The 21,648-nt window shown below is 44.3% G+C and overlaps 1 protein-coding gene across 1 annotated transcript in view; it reads right to left on the bottom strand.

Annotated features, from left to right (window-relative positions):
• LOC124594242 (dynein axonemal heavy chain 8-like) overlaps positions 1-21,648 on the bottom strand; it is a 619,801-nt gene that overhangs the window by 284,184 nt on the left and 313,969 nt on the right. Inside the window, exons 24-25 of the mRNA XM_047132606.1 lie at positions 14,837-16,084; positions 7,852-8,190 (exon numbers count right to left, since the gene is read on the bottom strand). Coding sequence (XP_046988562.1) covers positions 7,852-8,190; positions 14,837-16,084 — 1,587 coding nt within the window. The remainder of the gene's footprint in view (positions 1-7,851; positions 8,191-14,836; positions 16,085-21,648) is intronic.

Here is a 21,648-nt window from a genome sequence, read left to right as displayed (position 1 = left end):
ATGCTTCTAGAACATCGATGTTCCTCGTGTCAGAAGTAGATAATCGGCATCGGGTTCACTTTGGCACAACCTCTGCCCTTGTATTGAGAGGTCTCTTGACATTCTGAGTTTCACTTCACACTGATTATTGATTTCATAATTTTTAAAACGTCCGTAGACGACAATTCCACGTGTCGTTTCTCTCCGTCATAGACGATTGCTTTGGCTAGACTGTCTACTGTTCCTTACCCAGGGATGGCACAGAGTGCTTTTACCCATCACATGGTTGTATCGTCCAGTGCGCAGATGTCTTAATACATCTAGGACTGATCTGGAAACTTCTAGCCCAAGTTCTAGAAAAAAATGGTTCAAATGGCTCTGAGCACTGTGGGACTTAACTGCTGAGGTCATCAGTCCCCGAGAACTTAGAACTAGTTAAACCTGACTAACCTAAGGACATCACACACATCCATGCCCGAGGCAGGATTCGAACCTGCGACCGTAGCGGTCGCGCGGTTCCAGACTGTAGCGCCTAGAACCGCCCGGCCACTCCGGCCGGTCACGTTCTAGACACTGAAGGGCTCGTAGCATACTGAAGGGATCGTTGCACAGCCAAAAGCCCGGTTGTTCCTTTGGTTAGTTCCTTAGGTAGCTTGCAATACATGCCAATGTGAGAGCCGGTATTCCAGTAACCTCAAACACACCCAACTTCGTCTTCGAAGTGTTGGTGTAGATGAAGTTTCTTGCATTATTATGTTCGGAGAGATACTCCGTAAAAACGCAATTATTTGAATAGCCACAACCGAAGCCTATGTTAAATGCAACTGTGGCTCCAATATACTGGTACGGTAATCTAGTTGCCACCAGATTAATCTGTGTGGGCTAGTGCCCTTGTATAAGGCAGTAAGAGGAGGGAGACTTCTGTTGAGCCAGTACCTGTACATGTAGCACAATCTCGTTGAGGCGTGGACGTCTCGTAATATTTGGTCTTCTACGAAATGCCACCGTTTTAGCAGACATTTCACACTTAGGTATTCGTGTCGTCGATACAGATGAGACTCATCTGCTTTGACTGAAACAGCATTGGCTGGTGTAGACTACATTGCTCCCAGGTATACCCTGAGTGCTTTGTACTGATCCAAAATAAAGACAAGCACAATTCTCGTACAGACGTTCTAAGGCATGATATAGTATTAATCCAATGTCTGCATTGGATCGACTCACACCCATGATAACGCGCAGTATATTAGAGGACTTTTTGCAGATTACGACAGCTTCTGTGTATTAATCTCCCACCGAAGTTTGTGGCCGATATGGAGTGTCAGATACGTGACTACTGTCTTGACTGTTAGTTCGTGCGGCCCAAACTTCAGTGCCTTCTTGGAGAAGCCTTGTGTCTGGTGAAGAATATATCAAAAGACTTTCTAGGTGATATATCGAAACTATTCTTCTCCGTATAAGTGTGTAGTCTAGACACAGGTTCACCCAATAATGCAGGCTATCATGAAGGGTGGCACGCGCTGAATAAATACACAGGTCGTCGTCAAACCGTAAAACTGTTCCATTGTTTGACAAAATACAGCGTAGGTCTAACGTAAATACACTGAAAATGAGGGAAGGTATAACTGATTACTTTGGTAGTCCAATGCTTATCGTTAAAAGCCCCTTATAGCCATTTCCACTTCTTACTACCAGTGACCGATGGGAACGTAAGTGGGTACGCTTGTCCCTCTGTGACATATCTGGATATTTTGTTATTGTTTCGTTCGTGTCATTTCCTCTCCGAAAACCAGACGAAGTTTCGGGAACGTGTTGTGGTGCTCGTACTGCCACTCTAGTCTATGTTTCAACTGCTTTTCCAGTACTTTCTGAACACAGTTCAGGAGCGTTATTGGCCTATATGTGTTTACTTCATTAGGTGGGTTACCATGATTTCCTACCGGGACTATTCGTGACGCCTTCTATTCTGGGATAGGTTTCAGCCTTTCTGCATTAATGAAGATAGCATGCGCTAATGCATGTTGTCAGCCCTGGGACGCTACTTCACCCTCGTAACAGGGCTCTGTCGAATTCTGTAACAGTAAAGCATTCGTTCAAATAATGGTCTTTTTCCTCGTCTTAGTCAGCAATGAGTTGTTCAACTGAGTCTGGAGCCTAGCGTTTCAGGAAATCATCCTCTAATTTGTTCGGAAGCGCTATGTCCTATTGTTGTTCCAGGCTCTACGTATACGCTCAAGTCGTTCCCAGATGGTTGCGTGGGATGTGCCTTTGTTAAAGTTGTTTCAGATCTTGAGCCATGAATATTTGTTGTTATTTGCAAATAGTCGCTTTACGTTCACCTTCAGTCTACTAATGTTAATGCAATTTTCTTCCAAAAGCGTGTCTTTCGTAGAGTTTTGGAGCGTTAATCAGGTCCAACAATGCATTATTACATTTCTCGTCCACTACTCTGGTAAGATTTGACTTTTCGGAACAAAGGATTAATTTTTTGGGGGGAAAGATACCGTTGCAGTTTCCCCAATACAAGCAATGAAGTTCGAGTAGTCTGTTCTTGTGTCTTCCCTGTCTGCTTAGCGAATCTTTCAAATGTAAGCTGGCCATATCACACTATATATCACTCCTGTGTTACATGTGAAAACGGTGGGTAGATCAACAGATCCAAGGGGTTCTGCTACCGCCCCCAGTGCGACGTGTAACGTTAGACTATGTGACAATAAACGTACATCTACAGTGCACAATCGCTGGTGTGATACATTTATTCTCGTCGGGAAACCGTAAATTAAAACGATGAAGTTATCGGCGTCGACAATCACTGCTATCATTTCACCGATGCTGTTTTTTCGGTCGTTGAAGAGCATTAAAATCACCCAATTTTTATTTTCGGCTGCGCTACCGAATTAACCAGCATACTGTATTATTGTTTCGTTACGATCTCCGTTAACGATCTGTTAACTGACATTATTTTTATTTCTTTCCTGTTCGTGTGTAACGTACCTGCAGCAGCCTGGAGTGGTAGTAGTAATAATATGCCTGTAGCTCCTATTGTTTAGTTGATTATGCATGCTACTGTATTGGCGTAGGAGCGCGCCTTAAGGCGGCAGCCTGATTGTAGAAAGCTGGCCATCTGGATCGTCCTCCAGATGGGCGAGGTTATGCCTGTAAATTTCCCTTTTGTGATAAGGGCCGCCACCTCAAAGGCATGCCACATATCGCGAATGAGCACGGAGGATCTGGTGGGGCCTGCAGTTGTACGCAGGTCGGCAGAAAAACAGCAAAGGGCGGGCAGCGGGGGCCCGAGAACCTCTGCGGAGCATATGGCCATTTGAAGAAGCATGTCTCCCACCCCGTAGGTGGATCGAGGGAAGGAGGGGTGGGGAAGGCGGAGGTGTGAAGGGAAGTGAGAAGGCCTTGGTTTTCAGCAGTTTGTGATTGTACATCGAGAAGAATGCACGTTCATCTACCACTCCCTATGCAGTCTTTGAGGACGACGATTTTCCCCAGTACATGTGCTGCTTTATGACCAGTTCATTATGAGTGCTGGTTTTTTCGCGACAGTTTCGAAGTGTAATTAGAACTGTGACGCATTTTTTCCCCATGAGTTGTGGTAGTGTGGGCTGCAGGATGGTTTTTGAGCAGGAATCTGTAGCGAACTCTGACGTCAAACAGCGATAATACTGTATGTATACAGGTAATACACTTTTCAAACTCTTCTCTGTCCAACACCAGCATCTCACCAGTTGAATGTATTTTCTGCCAAAAAGAATAAAGATAATACCTTACACCCCAGCCTTTTTCCCGCAAGCTTGTAGGTGTAGGGTAAAGTTTGAATGTGTCTGTCGCTAGTGTCGAATGGTATTGCGAAATTTTTTCCCAGCAGGATAACACCAGTTGTATGGTATCGTCAGTTTTTGAGTTGTATCTTTCGATCATGAATGTCTGCCGGAGGCAGTGGCGCATGGCAGTCCTCTTGCTTGTGGCTGGTGGTGTACTGCCACAAACAAGAGGATTGCCATGCGCCACCGCTTCCCGCAGACATTCATGGTGCAAAGTTGACCTGACAAAAAGATCGAAATCGGTCACCATTAAAAAAGTCAAGTGATCGAGACTGCTTTTAATTTATTTATAATAATTACAGATCGCTGTTTTCCTACATAAGAACTATGTTATTTAAAGTGTTACAGCCATTTTCAATTTTCCGTCAATTCCAAATGCCTCTGGTGGTATAATTGTGTTGGCGGGAGGAGGGGGGGGGGGGGGGGGGGGAGAGTTCAATTGGGCTTTCTGCTCAGGAGGATTCAGGATTCGAGTCCCGGAAAGGGTAATGCCAATTTTAATTTCCCATCAATTTACGGGTGGGGGGTGGGGTGGGATGGGATGTCAGCACAGCACAGCCCCGGCACAAAGAAATTCCCACCAAAATTCAAAATTCCCGCCAAAATTCAAAATTTCTGTCAATAAGGTTGGTTGTGGGAAGGGGAGGAGTGGGGGAGGGGAGGGGGAGGGGCTGGGCACACTGCTGCTGAGAAAAACACATGACGTCACCCAGCGGGCGGGTGTGGACATGGTCGGGGGCGGGGGTGAGTGGGGTTATTAATTGATAAATTTAATTAATTTTCATATCAAATTGGTATCAAATGTGGTGTGACGCCGTCATTATACTACTACTAGTGGTATCTCTTGTCCTATGTTCTGTTTGAATACTAAGCGAGATTTCTTATGTGAAGTGCATTCCCCCATATCCATCGTCTCTGTCGGCTCGAATTATATTAAACCCAGGAAACGGAACGGTTCATTTGGCAGTAGCCTATTTTCTGATACTGCACATGCAGATATCTGGTTGGAGCGTAAAAATGTAGGAATCTGTGTTTATGAGTGTTAATGGAACGAGACTTTCAGTGCGATACACAGTAATCTTAATAAATCCCGCCACTGTTGAGTCCCACATTCAGCAGCGGTTCTGGGATGAATTCTTTTACGTTATTGTTGTTCGACCCAGCCTGTGAGCTACCTTCCAAAGAAGTAAAGCTGTGAGTACCGGGCGTGAGTCGTGCTTCGGTAGCTCAGATGGTAGAGCACTTGCCCGCGAAAGGCAAAGGTCCCGAGTTCGAGTCTCGGTCGGGCACACAGTTTTAATCTGCCAGGAAGCTTCATATCAGCGCACACTCCGCTGAAGAGTGAAAATCTCATTCTGGAAACATCCCCCAGGCTGTGGCTAAGCCATGTCTCCGCAATATCCTTTCTTTCAGGAGTGCTAGTTCTGCAAGGTTCGCAGGAGAGCTTCTGTAAAGTTTGGAAGGTAGGAGACGAGATACTGGCAGAAGTAAAGCTGTGAGTACCGTGCGTGAGTCGTGCTTCGGTAGCTCAGATGGTAGAGCACTTGCCCGCGAAAGGCAAAGGTCCCGAGTTCGAGTCTCGGTCGGGCACACAGTTTTAATCTGCCAGGAAGTTTCATATCAGCGCACACTCCGCTGCAGAGTGAAAATCTCATTCTGGTAAAGTGGTATGCCCAGGTTTCGTCACCAGTGGCAATTGAGTCCAGAAAGTTGTCGTGTTCGGCTCCAAGGCGGTGAAGAAATTCGTGGTAAGCATCAACTCGCTGCCGCATGTGGTTCTCAGTCAGTATGCGTGGCACCCATCTTGCGCACACCTTCCGGTAGTTCAGTATTTCCGTTAAAATTCTGTGAGCGGTTCATCGGGAAACCTCAGGAACCAACGTGCAAACATCATCCAGGGTGATCAGCCGATCTTCACGCATGCTTTGCTCAACCTTCAACTCTGTCTCCTCAGAAATTGACGGTCTCCCGCTCCTTTGTTAGTCGTGAATTTCGGTCCGACTAGCTGCGAACTCTCTACACCACTTACGAACGTTTCTGACATCCATGTACGACTCACCATACACTTCCGCCAATTGGCGATGGATTTCAATTGGCGCAGTGCCCTTTTCGTTTAAAACAGAATAACTACGCGGAGTTCGCACTTGGCGGTAACATCCAACGGGAGCTCCATTCCCAACGGCTGCCAAGCCAAGACTGGGCCCCTCAGCGCGGCGTGTTAATGTTTACACACAGCGCGTGAAGCATTCTTCATAACAGTGTGACCAATTGCCACGCAAACAGAGTTCTGTAATTATAAAAAAAATAGGAGACCTTACTTTTGGGATTAACCTCGTATATGAATGAGGAAACAATTTTTTCTTTCAACATTATAGTGGCACTAAGCAAACTACAAGATTACTGTAATGTGGTTTTTATGGGACACTACAGAAATGCTGAGTATACACTTGTCTCTGCATTTATCTACGTTTAAAACGTGTGACATCTCTTGGAATATTGCACAAAAAGCAATCATTTTGCAAATAGCAGCAATTACAAAATCGTTTCCAGAAGTCTGAGGCAAAATTTCGACAGTGAAGTCATCGAAACTGACAGACTCAATTAATTTTAAATAATATTTACACAGGAAAAAGAGACTTGTTTACGAGGTGCTTAGAATGACATTTTTGTGTATAATTTTGTAAATAAAATTCATAATTTAAATATTTCGAACTTTTCTTCATTTCAGTACTATTAGTGTAATCCACCCCCAAAGAACCTTCGACGACAAACCGCCTTCGTGCTAACACACGTTTAAAATTTTCAGAAATTTTGAACTGATGTTGGAACAAGAATCTCACCACAGACACAAATAAAACTAAGTATCTGAATACTCGGGCGCATCTAAAATGGACGACTACTTAAAAGTTTTACACTTGTGTTCAAGAAGACAGAGCAGAGGTAGGTAAGTAAGAAAATAATTACGTAAGACTAATGGTTGCTCATTAGCTGAGTGGTAGCTGGAACGGCAGCCCAGCTAGTTCGGTCAGGGCATAGGTCACTCTCTGTAATAAAGCAATGAGTGAAGTTCTCGTCGATGCATTTTAAGAGGCGTCACGTGACATTAACACAGAAAAAATGAGAGAAACAGAAAGGAAAAAAAAAGAGATTAACGTTGCTGACTGTGATGTGAGGTAACCGGTTTCGGTCCCCTGTACCGCCAGCGATTTTTCCTCGCTTGGGGGACTGGAAGGAGTCCACTCAGCTTCGTGGTGCAAACTGAGGAGCTACTTGACCATGTAGAAGTGGCTCCAGGTCTGCAGAGCTGGGAGAGCAGTGTCTAATCCACGCTCCTCCATAGCACATCCAAATGAGACACTGGTTGATGAGACGACAGTTCGTCGGACCCCATTGGCTCATCTGTGGTCAGAGCATAGGAGCTTTCCTTTTTGCCACTCTGAGATGGAGAAGTTGACGCAGAAGAGGAATTCCTGGCGCACTGCGTAACACCAGTCTCGGAAGACTGATGAAAAAAAAGAAACGATAGTGACACAGGGAAAAGATGTTATCCAAAACGAATTTGTAGAAAAATTTCAAGAGAAAAAATAACATACTGTCGTGATTATTAACCTACAGGAAATGAGCGCTGCTTGTCACGATTAAGTAGGAATGTTGTGTCAAGACTCATTGTATGCCTGATTTCGAACTAATTACAGCGAGAACAGATAAGACATTGCACTTTACACAATAGCGTCACTTGGACCCAGTATGGAGTAGCAGCACACCGCTCTCATGAATGTTGCCGACTTTCCAGACTTAGGTACCGCTACTTCTCATTCAGTAATCTGCTCAGCTGATCTTAGACGCTGAAAGCAGCCCGTTTTAAATACTCCCACAACGAAAAAATCGCTGACAGTATTGGAAATTGAACCTAGGTCTTCCACATGACAGTCAGACGCGCTAATCACTCAATTATAAGGTGGTCTCTTTTCCTCCCTGCGCCACAATTAAAAGTTAGTATTCTCGTATACTTGTGATCCTCAGAGTTACGGAAAAATACCTTGTTATCGTCGAGCACAGAGTTGAGGTTCTCGATCCAGACGGCGTCGACAGGCCCGTCGAGAACCAGCCAGATGTAGTCCGTCTTCTTGGCCTTGAGCGTCTTGCGCCAGAGGGTGGAGAAGATGCCGTCAGTCCAGTCGTTGGTGGCGACGTCGAGGCGGCCGAACATCTGTGGCGCCGTGATGGCCTTGGGGTTCATGCGCATCTCGCGATGGGGCATGCCCATCTCAGTGAGAGAGCGCATCAGGCAGTGGATGCATGTCGTCTTGCCCGCACCGGTAGGCCCCAGCGCCATCAGGCCGTGCCGCACCAGCGACGTCTCGTAGAACTGCACCACCTACAACGAAGCGAGCTCCAGCTCTCGACCACCTCACACTGTTTCAACGTTATTTTATTCAAAGTAATACAGGGATTGAACAAAATATGGAAACAACGCCAGAAGCGCATGGTTGAACATAAATGCAGATCCTAGCCAAGCCTCCAGGTTGCGCTGTTGTATTTGGCCACGTACTGGCCGGCCGATGTGGCCGAGCGGTTCTAGGCGCTTCAGTCTGGAACCGCGCGACTGCAACGGTCGCAGGTTCGAATCCTGCCTCGGGAATGGATGTGTGTGATGTCCTTAGGTCAGTTAGGTTTAAGTAGTTCTAAGTTCTAGGGGACTGATGACCTCAGATGTTAAGTCCCATAGTGCTCAGAACCATTTGAACCATTTTGACCACGTACTGCACCCTCGTAATATCCTAAATACGTTGTAATTGTCAGTCATAGCTAGAACAGAGTTCTGTGTACTTGTGAGTGCATTATGCAGGAAGTAAGTTACTTCGAACGTGGGCAAATGGTTGGCGCTTGTATGGTGAATGCTTCCGTAACCAAACTAGGTGGAATGTTTGGTATTTTAAGAGCCACCACAGCGAAGATTCATACTACACAAGGCAAGCGGAAAAACATCATCGTGACAGACTCTCATTGAAGGGGTTTGAGACGAAAAATAAGAGGGCAAAAGCTGCAGAAGTCACTGCAGATCTGAGCGTCGCTCTCACGAATACTATCAATATCAAAACAACACGAAGAGAGCCTCATAAGTTGGGAATTTCAGGGCGAGCTAGAGTGCCAAAAACACACATCAGTGACGCAAACGTCCCTAACAGGAAAATGTGGTCCCGCAGTCATAAACCTGGAATACGGAGCATTGAAAAAATGAATTTGGTTGGATGAATCTTACTGCATGCTGTTTGCGCCTTCTGGTCGAGTTTCCATTCCAAGGGTGAAAATTGCGGGGATTCGGTGATAATTTTGGCAGCCATATGGATGCTATTCCATGGGCCCCCTTTTCAATCTGCAACGTCGCGTTACTTTTATTTATTTTTTATTTACACGTCAAGTTCCCTAGGACCAAACTGGAGAGCAAATAAATCTCCAAGGAGAGGCCCCAACACTGCTCCCTGGTGTACCCCTGATTTGACTGTACCCCACTCAGACCCCACATCACAGCCATTCTCAACACTGTGAATAATGACCTTTTGCCGTCTGTTGTTAAAGTAAGAGTTGTACCAGTTGTGAGCTACACCCCGTATTCAGTTATGGCCCAACTTCTGGAGCAATGTTTTGTGATCAATAAATCAAAAAATATGTCTAGCGTTCGAAGCCTTTTTTTTAACTCATCCAGTACGGTACCTCACAGAGAAAAGAGAATATAGCATTTTCAGTCGATAAACGACTTCTAAAGCCGAACTGTACATTTATTATTATTATTATGTGACATAAAATGATCAATTATCCTTACATACATAGAGTTTTCAATAACTTCATCAAACACTGATAGCATACAAATAGGTCAAAAATTGTCAACGTTATCCCTTTCTCCCTTTTTATAACGCGGCTTTACTACTCAGTACATTAATCGTTCAGGAAGCTGACCATTCTTAAAGGAAAAATTACAAACGTGGCTAAGTACATCTACATCTACGTGACTACTCTGCTATCCACAATCAAGTGCCTGGCAGAGGGTTCAATGAACCACCTTCATGATGTCTCTCTAACGTTCCACTCTCGAAAGGCGCGCGGGAAAAACGATCACTTAAATTTTTCTGTGCGAGCCCTGATTTCTCTTATTTTATAGTGATGATCATTTATCTCTATGTAGGTGGGTACCAACAGAATGTTTTATCAATCGATGGAGAAACTGGTGATTGAAGTTTCGTGAGAAGATCCCGTCGCAACAAAAAACGCCTTTGTTTTAATGATTGCCACTCCAATTCACGTATCCTGTCTGTGCCACTATCTCCGCTATTTCGTCATAATACAAAGCGATCTGCCCTTCTTTGTACTTTTTCGATGTCATCCGTCAGTCCCACTTGATGCGGATCCCACACCCGCACAGCAATACTCCAGAATAGGGCGGACACGCGTAGTGTAAGCAATCTCTTTAGTAGACCTGTTGCACCTTTTAATTGTTCTGCCAGGGAATCGCAGTCTTCGGTTTGCTCTGTCCACAATATTATCTATGTGATCGTTCCAATTTAGGTTATTTGTAATTTAATCCCTAAGTATTTAGTTGAATTTACAGCCTTCAGATTTGTGTAATCAAAATTTAGCGATTATCTTTTATTACTCATGTGAATAACTTCACGTTTTTCTTTATTCGGGATCAATTGCCACTTCTCGCACCATACAGATATCTTATCTAAATCATTTTGGAATTCGTTTTCGGCATCTGATGACTTTACAAGACGGTAAATGACAGCATCATCTGTAAACAATCTAATAGCGTTACCACAGGAAATCACGAATCCACTCGCACAATTAAGGCGATATTCCATAGGCACGCAGTTTGGTTAGAAGACGCTTGTGAGGAACGGTGTCGAAAGCCTTCGGGAAATCTAAAAGTATGGAATCAATTTGACATCCCTTGTCCATAGCTCTCATTACTTTGTGAGCAGTATAAAGAGCTATTTGTGTTTCACAAGAACGATATTTTCTGAAAATGGTTCAAATGGCTCTGAGCACTATGGGAATTAACATCTAAGGTCATCATCAGTCCCCTAAAACATAGAACTACTTAAACCTAACTAACCTAAGGACATCACACACATCCATGCCCGAGGCAGGATTCGAACCTGAGACCGTATCAGTCGCGCGGTTCTGGACTGAAGTGCCTAGAACCGCTCGGCCACCGCTGCCGGCGATGTTTTCTGAATTCGTGATGACTATGTGTCAATAAATCGTTTTCTTCGAGGTACTTCATACTGTTCGAATACAGTATATGTTCCAAAACCATACCGCAAATCGACGTTAGTGATATGGCCCTGTAATTCAACGGATTACTCGTACTTCCCTTTTTGGGTATTGGTGCGACCTGAGCAATTTTCCAGTCTTTAGGTAGGATCTTTCTGTGAGCGAACGGTTGTATATAATTGCTAAATGTGGAGCTATTGTATTAGCATACTCTGAAAGGAATCTGACTGGTATACAATCTTGACCGGAGACCTTGCCTTTGTTAAGTGATTTAAGCTACTTTGGTACATCGAGGATATCTACTACTATGTTTCTCATATTGGCAGTTGTTCTTGATTGGAATTCAGGAATATTTACTTCATCTTCTTTTGTGAAGGAGTTTCGGAAAACCGTGTTTAATAACTCTGCTTTAGTGTCACTGTCATCAGTGACTTCACCGTTGTTATCGTGCAGTGAAGGTATTGATTTCGTCTTGCCGCTGGTGTGCTTTATGTGTGACCAGAATCTCTGTGAGTTTTCTACAGGGCAGACATGTGCAGCACAGTACTTTAATATTCTGCTAGGCACTCCATCATATCCATGAGAGTCCTTAATCTTCAGTGATTTAATTATTGACTCAATCTTCCCTCTGTCTGTGTCGCAGACGAGTATTTCGGACATCAATATGACACGCTTACAGTAGTAAAGGAGTTTTGCTATTTGGGGAGCAAAATAACTGATGATGGTCGAAGTAGAGAGGATATAAAATGTAGACTGGCAATGGCAAGGAAAGCGTTTCTGAAGAAGAGAAATTTGTTAACATCGAGTATAGATTTAAGTGTCAGGAAGGCGTTTCTGAAAGTATTTGTATGGAGTGTAGCCATGTATGGAAGTGAAACATGGAAAATAAATAGTTTGGACAAGAAGAGAATAGAAGCTTTCGAAATGTGGTGCTACAGAAGAATGTTGAAGATTAGATGGGTAGATCACGTAAATAATGAGGAGGTATTGAATAGGATTGGGGAGAAGAGTAGTTTGTGGCACAACTTGACTAGAAGAAGGGATCGGTTGGTAGGACATATTCTGAGGCATCAAGGGATCACAAATTTAGCATTGGAGGGCAGCGTGGAGGGTAAAAATCGTAGAGGGAGACCAAGAGATGAATACACTAAGCAGATTCAGAAGGATGCAGGTTGCAGTAGGTACTGGGAGAGGAAGGAGCTTGCACAGGACAGAGTAGCATGGAGAGCTGCATCAAACCAGTCTCAGGACTGAAGCAACAACAACAACAGCTTGATTGTGACTACTTCTAACATTTTGATATCATTCCCGCTTAGTTCTACATGCTATCCTTATCCCACAGCCACCCAGGCTGTCTTTTACACCGTTTAGAAGTACTGCCAAGCATTATGTAATTTTGGCTAATCAGATCCATCCCGTGATATAATGTTGGCTCTCCAATGGCGATGCTGTGTTCCAAGACAAGAGCGCCCCTATTCACTGAGCTTTCATCGTCCAGAACTGGTTTTGTGAGCACCAGGATGAACTGTCGCATCTCCTCTGTCCACCACAGTCACCAGATCTCAATATTACTGAGCCTTTGTGGTCTCTTTGGAGAGAAGTGTGTGTAATCGCTATCCACCTCCACCATCGTTAGCTGAACTCACATACTATTTTGTAGTAAGAAAGGTATAAGATTTCCATGAAAACTATGCACAACCAAAATTTGTTCATTCCAAGACGTCTGGAAGCTGTTTTCGATACGAACGTTTTTCCTATACCGTATTAGCTATGGTAAAGTCTTGCGTTTTTGTTGCCTCCATATTTTTGTCTACCACCTGCAGGTTCCAAATAAGAGTATGTGGTGACAGGTATCAATAAGAATCATAGTGTCCGCGATAGTCTACTACGCCAGTACCAAGTAAGCACAACAGACAATAAGTTATACACCCCCAGGAGACATCAGCTAATACCAAGTAACACCACCTACAGACTTGATAATGGCATGGGGAAGTGAAAGAGGGAGGGGGTGGGAGCGGAGCGTACTGTTGGAAGCTAATTGCGTGAATTTGATATAACAAGTACTTCGATTTCCTACACTACTGGCCATTAAAATTGCTACACTACGAAGATGACGTGCTACAGACGCGAAATTTACCGACAGGAAGAAGATGCTGTGATATGCAAATGATTAGCTTTTCAGAGCATTCACACAAGTTTGCGCCGGTGGCGACACCTACAACGTGCTGACATGAGGAAAGTTTCCAGCCGATTTCTCATACACAAACAGCAGTTGACCGACGTTGCCTAGTGAAACGTTGTTGTGATGCCTCGTGTAAGGAGGAGAAATGGGTACCATCATGTTTCCGACTATGATAAAGGTCGGATTGTAGCCTATCGCGATTGCGGTTTATCGTATCGCGACATTGCTGCTCGCGTTGGTCGAGGTCCAATGACTGTTAGCAGAATATGGAATCGGTGGGTTCAAGAGGAACACCGTGATGGATCCCAACGGCCTCGTATCACTAGAAGTCGAGATGGCAGACATCTTATCCGCATGGCTGTAACGCATCGTGCAGCCACGTCTCGATCCCTGAGTCAACAGATGGGGACGTCTGCAAGACAACAACCATCTGCACGAACATTTCGACGACGTTTGCAGCAGCATGGACTATCAGCTAGAGGAACATGGCTGCGGTTATCCCTGACGCTACATCACAGACACGAGCGCCTGCGATGGTGTACTCAACGACGAACCTGGGTGCACGAATGGCAAAACGTCATTTTTTCGGATGAATCCAGGTTCTGTTTACAGCATCATGATGGTCTCATCCGTGTTTGGGTACATCGCGGTGAACGCACATTGGAAGCGTGTATTCGTCATCGCCATACTGGCGTATCACCCAGCGTGATGGTATGGGGTGCCATTGGTTACACGTCTCGGTAACCTCTTGTTCGCATTGACGGCACTTTGAACAGTCGACGTTACATTTCAGATGTGTTACGACCCGTGGCTCTACCCTTCATTCGATCCCTGCGAATCCCTACATTTCAGCAGGATAACGCACGACCGCTTGTTGCAGGTCCTGTACGGGCCTTTCTGGATGCAGAAAATGTTCGACTGCTGCCCTGGCCAGTACATTATCCAGATCTCTCACCAATCTGGTCAATGGTGGCCCAGCAATTGGCTCGTCACAATACACCAGTGACTGTGGTATCGTGTTGAAGCTGCATGGGCAGCTGTACCTGTACACGGCATCCAAGCTCTGTTTGACTCAACGCCCAGGCGTATCGAGGCCGTTATTACGGCCAGAGGTGGTTGTTCTGGGTACTGATTTCTCAGGATCTATGCACCCAAATTGCGTGAAAATGTAATCACATGTCAGTTCTAGTTTAATATATTTGTCCAATGAGTACCAGTTTATCATCTGCATTTCTTCTTGGTGTAGCAATTTTAATGGCCAGTAGTGTACATATCAGTGAAACGAAATATCGTACTAGAGTAATCTTGGAGCAGTCTATAGAATGGGCACGTAGAATTCCGATTTAAAAATCATTTTAGATAAAATGGGAAACAAACTTACGCATTGCGTCGCTTGGCATCGCATGAAACATGTGCTGAGCAGTATTTGTTTTGGCTGATACCAGCTACATGATGCAAAAACGAAATCGCAAATATCCGGCGAAACATCTGAGAAAATGCGCCCGACCACTTTGAGGAGAGACAACCGGTATATGTATATACTTTAAAAGATTAAAAAAGTAGTTACCTTCAGATTCCATTCGGGATGGTTGACCAACTGCATTTCTTCACAGGCTAGGGCAATTGCCCGCTGAAGGTCTTTGTATGTGGATGTACTCAGCTTGATGCCTGGGAACAAATCTTCAATTAACGAGATAAATAGAGGCTCATCTTCATCGACCAATTTGGACAGATTCATATCTCTGAGAACGCGCATCACACACGTGTTCTCCGAATCGTCCGGATGTGCACGTTTCTGTGCGCCCAGCGTCCTCAGGACCGACAAGATATTCCGCAAGCCAAAATCGTAGTGGACTTGCTTCGACAGCTGTTCCTCGCAGAGCTTGTAAAGCGTGTAGAATTTCCTAGACAGCACGATGTTCTCCTTGAAACCGCAACTGGCGAGCTTCACCCTGATGATGATCTGCCTGTCAGGGACCATCATCGCCACGGTGCGGAAGTTGATCTTCAGATTCTCGGGCAGTTCCTGCCGCCCAGCGTATCCGGGGTTCATAGTCAGAAAGAGCCCGAACTCCGGGTTGAGCGGCACGTTGTCGCCGTCGCTGAAGATGAACGCCGTCTTTCGCTGTTTCTTAGCCGCGAGGACGATGGCGATCTGCTGTGCTGCCACAGAGAGCACGGGCAGCTCGATCCTGTTGAACTCGTCGAAGCAGCCCCACGACCCGGACTGCGCCAGCCCCTTGAAGATTCGGCCCAGCCCGCGGAAGTCCATCTGATCGGAGCAGTTGAAGACGACGACGTACTTGCCAAGCGCCCTGCCCATGTCCTTGGTGGTCTCCGTCTTGCCCGTCCCGGCGGGCCCTGCCGGAGCTCCGCCCAGAGACATACCGATGGCCTGCGCCAGCGTGATGTAACACCTGTCCGTGAGCGGCGTGATCACCAGCCTCTCAGTGCAACCGAGGAACTCGTTCTGGTAAATGAAGTCCACGTCCGTTATTTTCACTATGCACTCGTCCGTGTCCTCGTAAAAGTAGAACCGCGCCTGCTTCAGCCATTCGAAGTCGGTGATGATCCGTACCCTCATCTTGACGAGGGCGTCGAAGATGTCGCGCTGATGCAGATGAATGGTCACCAGCGTCTCGTACATAACGCGTTGATACTTGGTGAGATCCTTTATGGTCTGCTCGATGATCAAGTTCAGTAGGTCTAGGAAAGCTTGGTTCGTAGCACGCATGATGTTTCTGTCCACTCTGGAAAGCTTAATGGCATTCTCTGCCTCTCTGGTCCAATACATTTGGATGCCTAGCAGCCCAACCTGTAAAAAAAATTGTATCAATATAATCGAAACGGCAGAGCTGCAGCATTAAATTATTACACTAGGATAGTTTTCTTGAGGTGCTTCCGGGCTTTCAGCCGAGATGACGTTCCCACTCCATGCACAGTATTTCAATGACCGATCCACTTGTCTTCATCAGATTATACGAGTTGAGCTGTCTGTGAAGTGCTATTGGTGATGCCCCGCAAAATGGAAACAACTCGACAGAACACCCGGAAGCACACCATTAAACACTACGTTTGTTGTTACATCCAGAAAGTCGTTTCGATACGGCCATAAATACGACGAAAACGATCGTTCTCTCGATATATAAATCGAAATGATACGGTAATTGTAGATCTACTGTTTAGCATATGTTGGTGTATGCTTGAACTGAGTCTGCAGCTGTATAATCCATTTTGTAAGGGAAGAACACTCACCAAAGAGCAACGATTTTTCTTTGGACTTTATTCGCAGGCCTCTGGGAAACTTCTGTGCAATAAAAGAAAAAGTTATTATGTCAATAGACAGGCAGAAAATACACATATTTTTTCTTTTTCAAACAACACATTCCTTGTATTGTTAATAAGCGTATTAATATCATATTATGCCAAGCCCTAAAATAAGTTTCACTAACTGCAAATCATGATAAGATTTTAAATTTTCATTTCGTCACAATTAAATGTTCAAATTATTAAAAAGCGTACCCGCTGTATATTGAAACCGACTCAGAGAGAAAACCGTAAAAAAAAGAAAAAAGAAGACGCGTTCCAGATGACGCCAGGTTTGCCTGAATACATTAAGGTGACAAAAGTCGTGGGACAGAGATATTAAGAACCTTCAACATCGCAGCGCGTCAGCAATCGTTGGTTAATATATTAAAAAACTAAAAACCCGCCTCGATTGCGAAAAAAGCACCTAGTGTTAACTCAGGTTTCGGCGTAGATAACTACATCTTCTTCAGAACAACAATAAAACCCACAAGGGCCTAAGAAGACCTTTGTCAATGATTAAAAGAACACCATAGCTATACATTTATAAACGAAAAAGAAAAGGAAAACACAAACAGTACATATGTACAAAGTCAAAACCACTACTTAACTTAATAGTGTACGCTCCACCTCACACCGGCCTATGTTCGATGGGCCATGGGCGTACACTATTAAGTAGTGGTTTTGACTTTGTACATATGTACTGTTTGTGTTTTCCTTTTCTTTTTCGTTTATAAATGTGTAGCTATGGTGTTCTTTTAATCATTGACAAAGTTCTTCTTAGGCACTTGTTGGTTTTATTGTTGTTCTGAAGAAGGTGTAGTTATCTACGCCGAAACCTGGGTTAACACTAGGTGCTTTTTCGCAATCGAGGCGGGTTTTTAGTTTTTTAATACAGAGATATGTGCATATGCAGATAGCGGTGGCATCGCTTAAGAAAGGTACTGGAAGGGTAGTACATTGGAGGAGCTGTGATTTGAAATCAGGTGCTTCATGTGAAACGATTATGGGCGCACGACGGGAACTGACAGACTCTGAACGCGAAATGATCGTAAACCGTTAGGCTGTTCAGTATTCCAAAATCCATAGTGTCAAGAATATTCTGAGAATACGTAGTATCAGGCATTACCTCTCACTACGGGTAGCTCAGTGGCCGACAGCCTTCGCTTAACGACCTAGAGCAGCGGCGTTTGCATAGAGTTATCAGTGCTAACAGAGAAGCAACACTGCATGAAAGAAAAGCAGATATCGATGTGGGACGTAACACGAACGAATCCAATGGGAGGGAGCGGTGAAATTTGGCGTTAATGGGCTATGGCAGCAGAAGACGGACGCGAGTGCCTTTGCTAAAAGCACGACATCGCCTGCTGAGCCTCTTCTGGTCTCATGACGATATTGGTTGAACTCTAGACGGTTGGAAAACAGTGGCCGGATCAGATGAGTCCCGATTTCAGTTGGTAAGATCTGATGTTAGGGTTCGAGTGTGGCGCGGACCCCACGAAGACGTGGGAAGTGTTTAATGGAATGGACTAGTTCGTCTGGTCCAACTGAACCGATCATTGACCAGAAATGGTTACGTTCGGCTGCTTGGAGACAATTTGCAGCCAATCACTAACTTCATGTTCCCAAGCAACGATGGAATTTTTATGTATGACAGTGCGCCATGTCAGAACATTCTATCAATTCGAGCGAATGATTTAGCCGCTCAGATCACCCGACATGAATCTCATCGAACATTTATGGTACATACTCTAGAGGTCGGTTCGCGAACGAAATCCTGAACCGGCGACACTTTCGCGATTATGGACGGCTGTAGAGGCAGCAGGGCTCAGTATTTGTGCAGGAGGCTCCCAACGATTCGTTGGGTTCATGCCACGTCGAGTTGCTGCGCTATGATCCGACACGCTATTAGGAAGTATCTCATGATTTTTCTCAACCTCAGTATATGTACTGTAGCTTGTGGCACATCATTACAGCAAAAGGTTGTGCACATCGTACTACAACGTTGTGCCAGTAATCATAGACATAATCAGACATGTGAATTGTATGTACCATTACCAAGATATACAATGAAATAGTTGGCTTTGAATTTGAAATTGTATGACATATTCAGGTATCATCTGTAATGTGCATTGTCTTTCTTTCCAGTTGTCTTTCTATATCTTTTTAATGTATTGTGGAAACATTTTTTAACATTTTGAATATTTTCAATGGGATGAATTCAGAATCTAATTTACTATGATGTGCTGCTGGTGAAACCTTCTTTGGGGTTGGCGTAGTATGACATTCGTACGCTTATTTACAATATCAAGAATATATTACGGAAAAAACAACTATACTTGTGTTTTTTAGATAACAACTTTCTCCTTCATTATGCAACATTGATAATCCGAATGTTTCCGAAAGCAGTCTGCGAATAAAATCCAAGAAAAATTTAGTTGTTCGATGGACCTTCTTCCCCTTCAAAATATTCATTATATATTGAGAATTATTGACAACTAGAACTAACGTAAGACACTTTTCATTCTGTGAGGTAGATTTTTTTATTCCTGGGCTACAGAGAAGTGCTGCCTGTATTTGGAACCAACAAGTGACAGTCATCTGCGCATTATTTATTGATTTACAATTTATTGTACCACATATGTTATACGAATTTTTGTATCTAATGTGAAATACAACACTCAGAAGCAGTTATGACAAACAATAGAAACAGCAGCACCTACAGCATAAAAAACGCTACAAACGAGGTCAATTCATCGCTCGATAAGTTATGGTGCAGTTTTATCTTTAATTTTATAAAATGATTTTAGATACCTCCTACGTAATCTGATTTCTTTCAGAAACAGTGACCCAGTCTTTCGGCAAGTCTTGTATTCCCTTAAAAGGCCATCTTTGTTGACCTGTCTGATTACTTGGATAGCTGCACCAGAAGTCTTGTCAATGCCGTAAAAAATTTCCCTCGTAGTGGTTTCCTGGGTTTTGGAAATAAATCAAAGTATGGCGGGCTTATGCCTCAGGACTGTTGACTGGATGGGGAAGAGTTTCCCATGCATAATTCTCCGAAACTCTGGCACCTGTTCAGCAATATGTGGTCGTATGTTATCATGTAGAATGAGCACTCCAACAGCGGATGTGCCGGCCGGTGTGGCCGAACGGTTCTAGGCGCTTGTCTGGAACCGCGTACCGCTACGGTCGCAGGTTCGAATCCTGCCTCGGGCATGGATGTGTGTAATGACCTTAGGTTAGTTAGGTATAAGTAGGTCTAAGTTCTAGGGGACTGATGACCTCAGATGTTAAGTCCCATAGTGCTCAGAGCCATCCATTTGAACCATTTGAACAACGGATGTGTCGCATCTATTTGGCGAATAATCATCTTCACTTTGACTTTACACAGTTGGCGATGGCACTTTTTGGCCGAAGATATTCAGGCTCTTCCCACTGGGAAGACTGACATTACGGTTCTAGCTCAAAATCTGGAATACATGTCCATTTACGGAAACAGTCCTATTTAAAAACAAATCTTCCTCTGTCTCATAGTGTAGAAAAGGAATTATTATGCGATTCTCTTGTGATTCGCATTTAGATATTCACTCAGATGGTGAGGTAATCCACAGTGCAGCGGCTTTTCTGTAGTTTCTCGGTTATGATTTTGAACACCGTAGAGAAACGTGTTTGCTTCATCTGTTAATTTCTCCCCATGTTATGAGTCGATCTTCTTGCAAAATATCGTCAATAGCGACGGCGGAACTCTAGTATGTTGCACTCAGCGTCAGCCGACTCCTTGGATTGTCTTCGGTACTTCTTTTGTCTTCGTGGAAACCGGAAGCCCACAATAACACTGTGCTTCGATCCCCATAAACTTCAGTTAGGGCCCATCTATAATGACCTCGTTGTCGACGGGAGCGTTGTGAATTTCGGTAGGTGTTTATGCCTGAAAACTTTCAATTGACCACCGGTCAAAAGTTGAGAAATAGTAGTCGTATTTGGTTGCCAAAAGTATTTTACCTGGGCTGTTCAATAACGAATGATCATTTTTTTGATATCATACCCTTCACCATCTTCGTAATTTTGATGGTCCTTTTCGAAATAGTCTCCTTTGGACGCGATGGACGTGTACTTATGTTACTGCCAGTCTGCAATGGCATGCTGTGAATCATTTGTTGAAGGGTTCTTCAGAATCGCCTCTGCAGCCACCACTACTGATGCTAGAAAATGCCTTGCCTCCCACGAAGATGTTTCTTCGCTTTATGGAAAAGAAAAAGTCGCACTGGACTGTATCTGCACTATAGGTACGGTGAGGAATGCCCTTCATATTCATTTTTGCAAGATATTCGCTAACAATATTTGGAATATGCGTTCGCGCATTACAGAGGTGCAGCATCCAGCCTGTTTCAGGTTATTCCTGTAGCATTGTCCAGTTACTGCTACTACGGCCTAACCAGCTTATCGTCACCGAAAACGTTTGTCGAGTTAAAGTTATAGGTTATGTGGTCCGACCGGCAATCCCTGAGCGTACAAGCCGGGACAAACACTTCGTATGCAAAACACATTTTTGGACATATGGAAATGTATATACAGGAATGCATTACATATTAATTATTATTATTGCGTGCCGTTCGGTTTCATTTTTAAAGATGTTCTCTCTTCATTCCCGCAGCCATCCTTATCCCAACGACTACACTTATTCCAAATATTGTGATTATGTAACCTATGGAAGTGCGAAAGTTTCACACGGGTCCCTTCGTCTTCCTCTGCATGCAGACGTTTGGGTGAATGTCCTTTTGTTCGGGACTCAGCAGTCGTGAAACCTACCGAGCACAATATATCTCACGTGTAAATTTTCTGTCCTCAAATTGTGGATGGCACCCAATGAAATTTTCAGAAAGTGTTTGTAAGGTTATACGTCGATTCTCTCTCACAATGACAGCAGCGGTGTTAATGTTTTCTTCCGCAAAGACTAGCAACTGGAGCGCCTGCTCCACCTACCTCCGCGGTTTATTGTCTCCCCTCTCTAAAAAATTTAAAGCATCTTCGATCTGTACTGTAAGGAGGAACAGACTCCCCCTAGCCCTC

The sequence above is a fragment of the Schistocerca americana genome, chromosome 2 (assembly GCF_021461395.2).
Source record: "Schistocerca americana isolate TAMUIC-IGC-003095 chromosome 2, iqSchAmer2.1, whole genome shotgun sequence".
Classification (NCBI taxonomy): Eukaryota; Metazoa; Arthropoda; class Insecta; order Orthoptera; family Acrididae; genus Schistocerca; species Schistocerca americana.
This window is presented reverse-complemented; position numbering and strand designations above follow the sequence as displayed.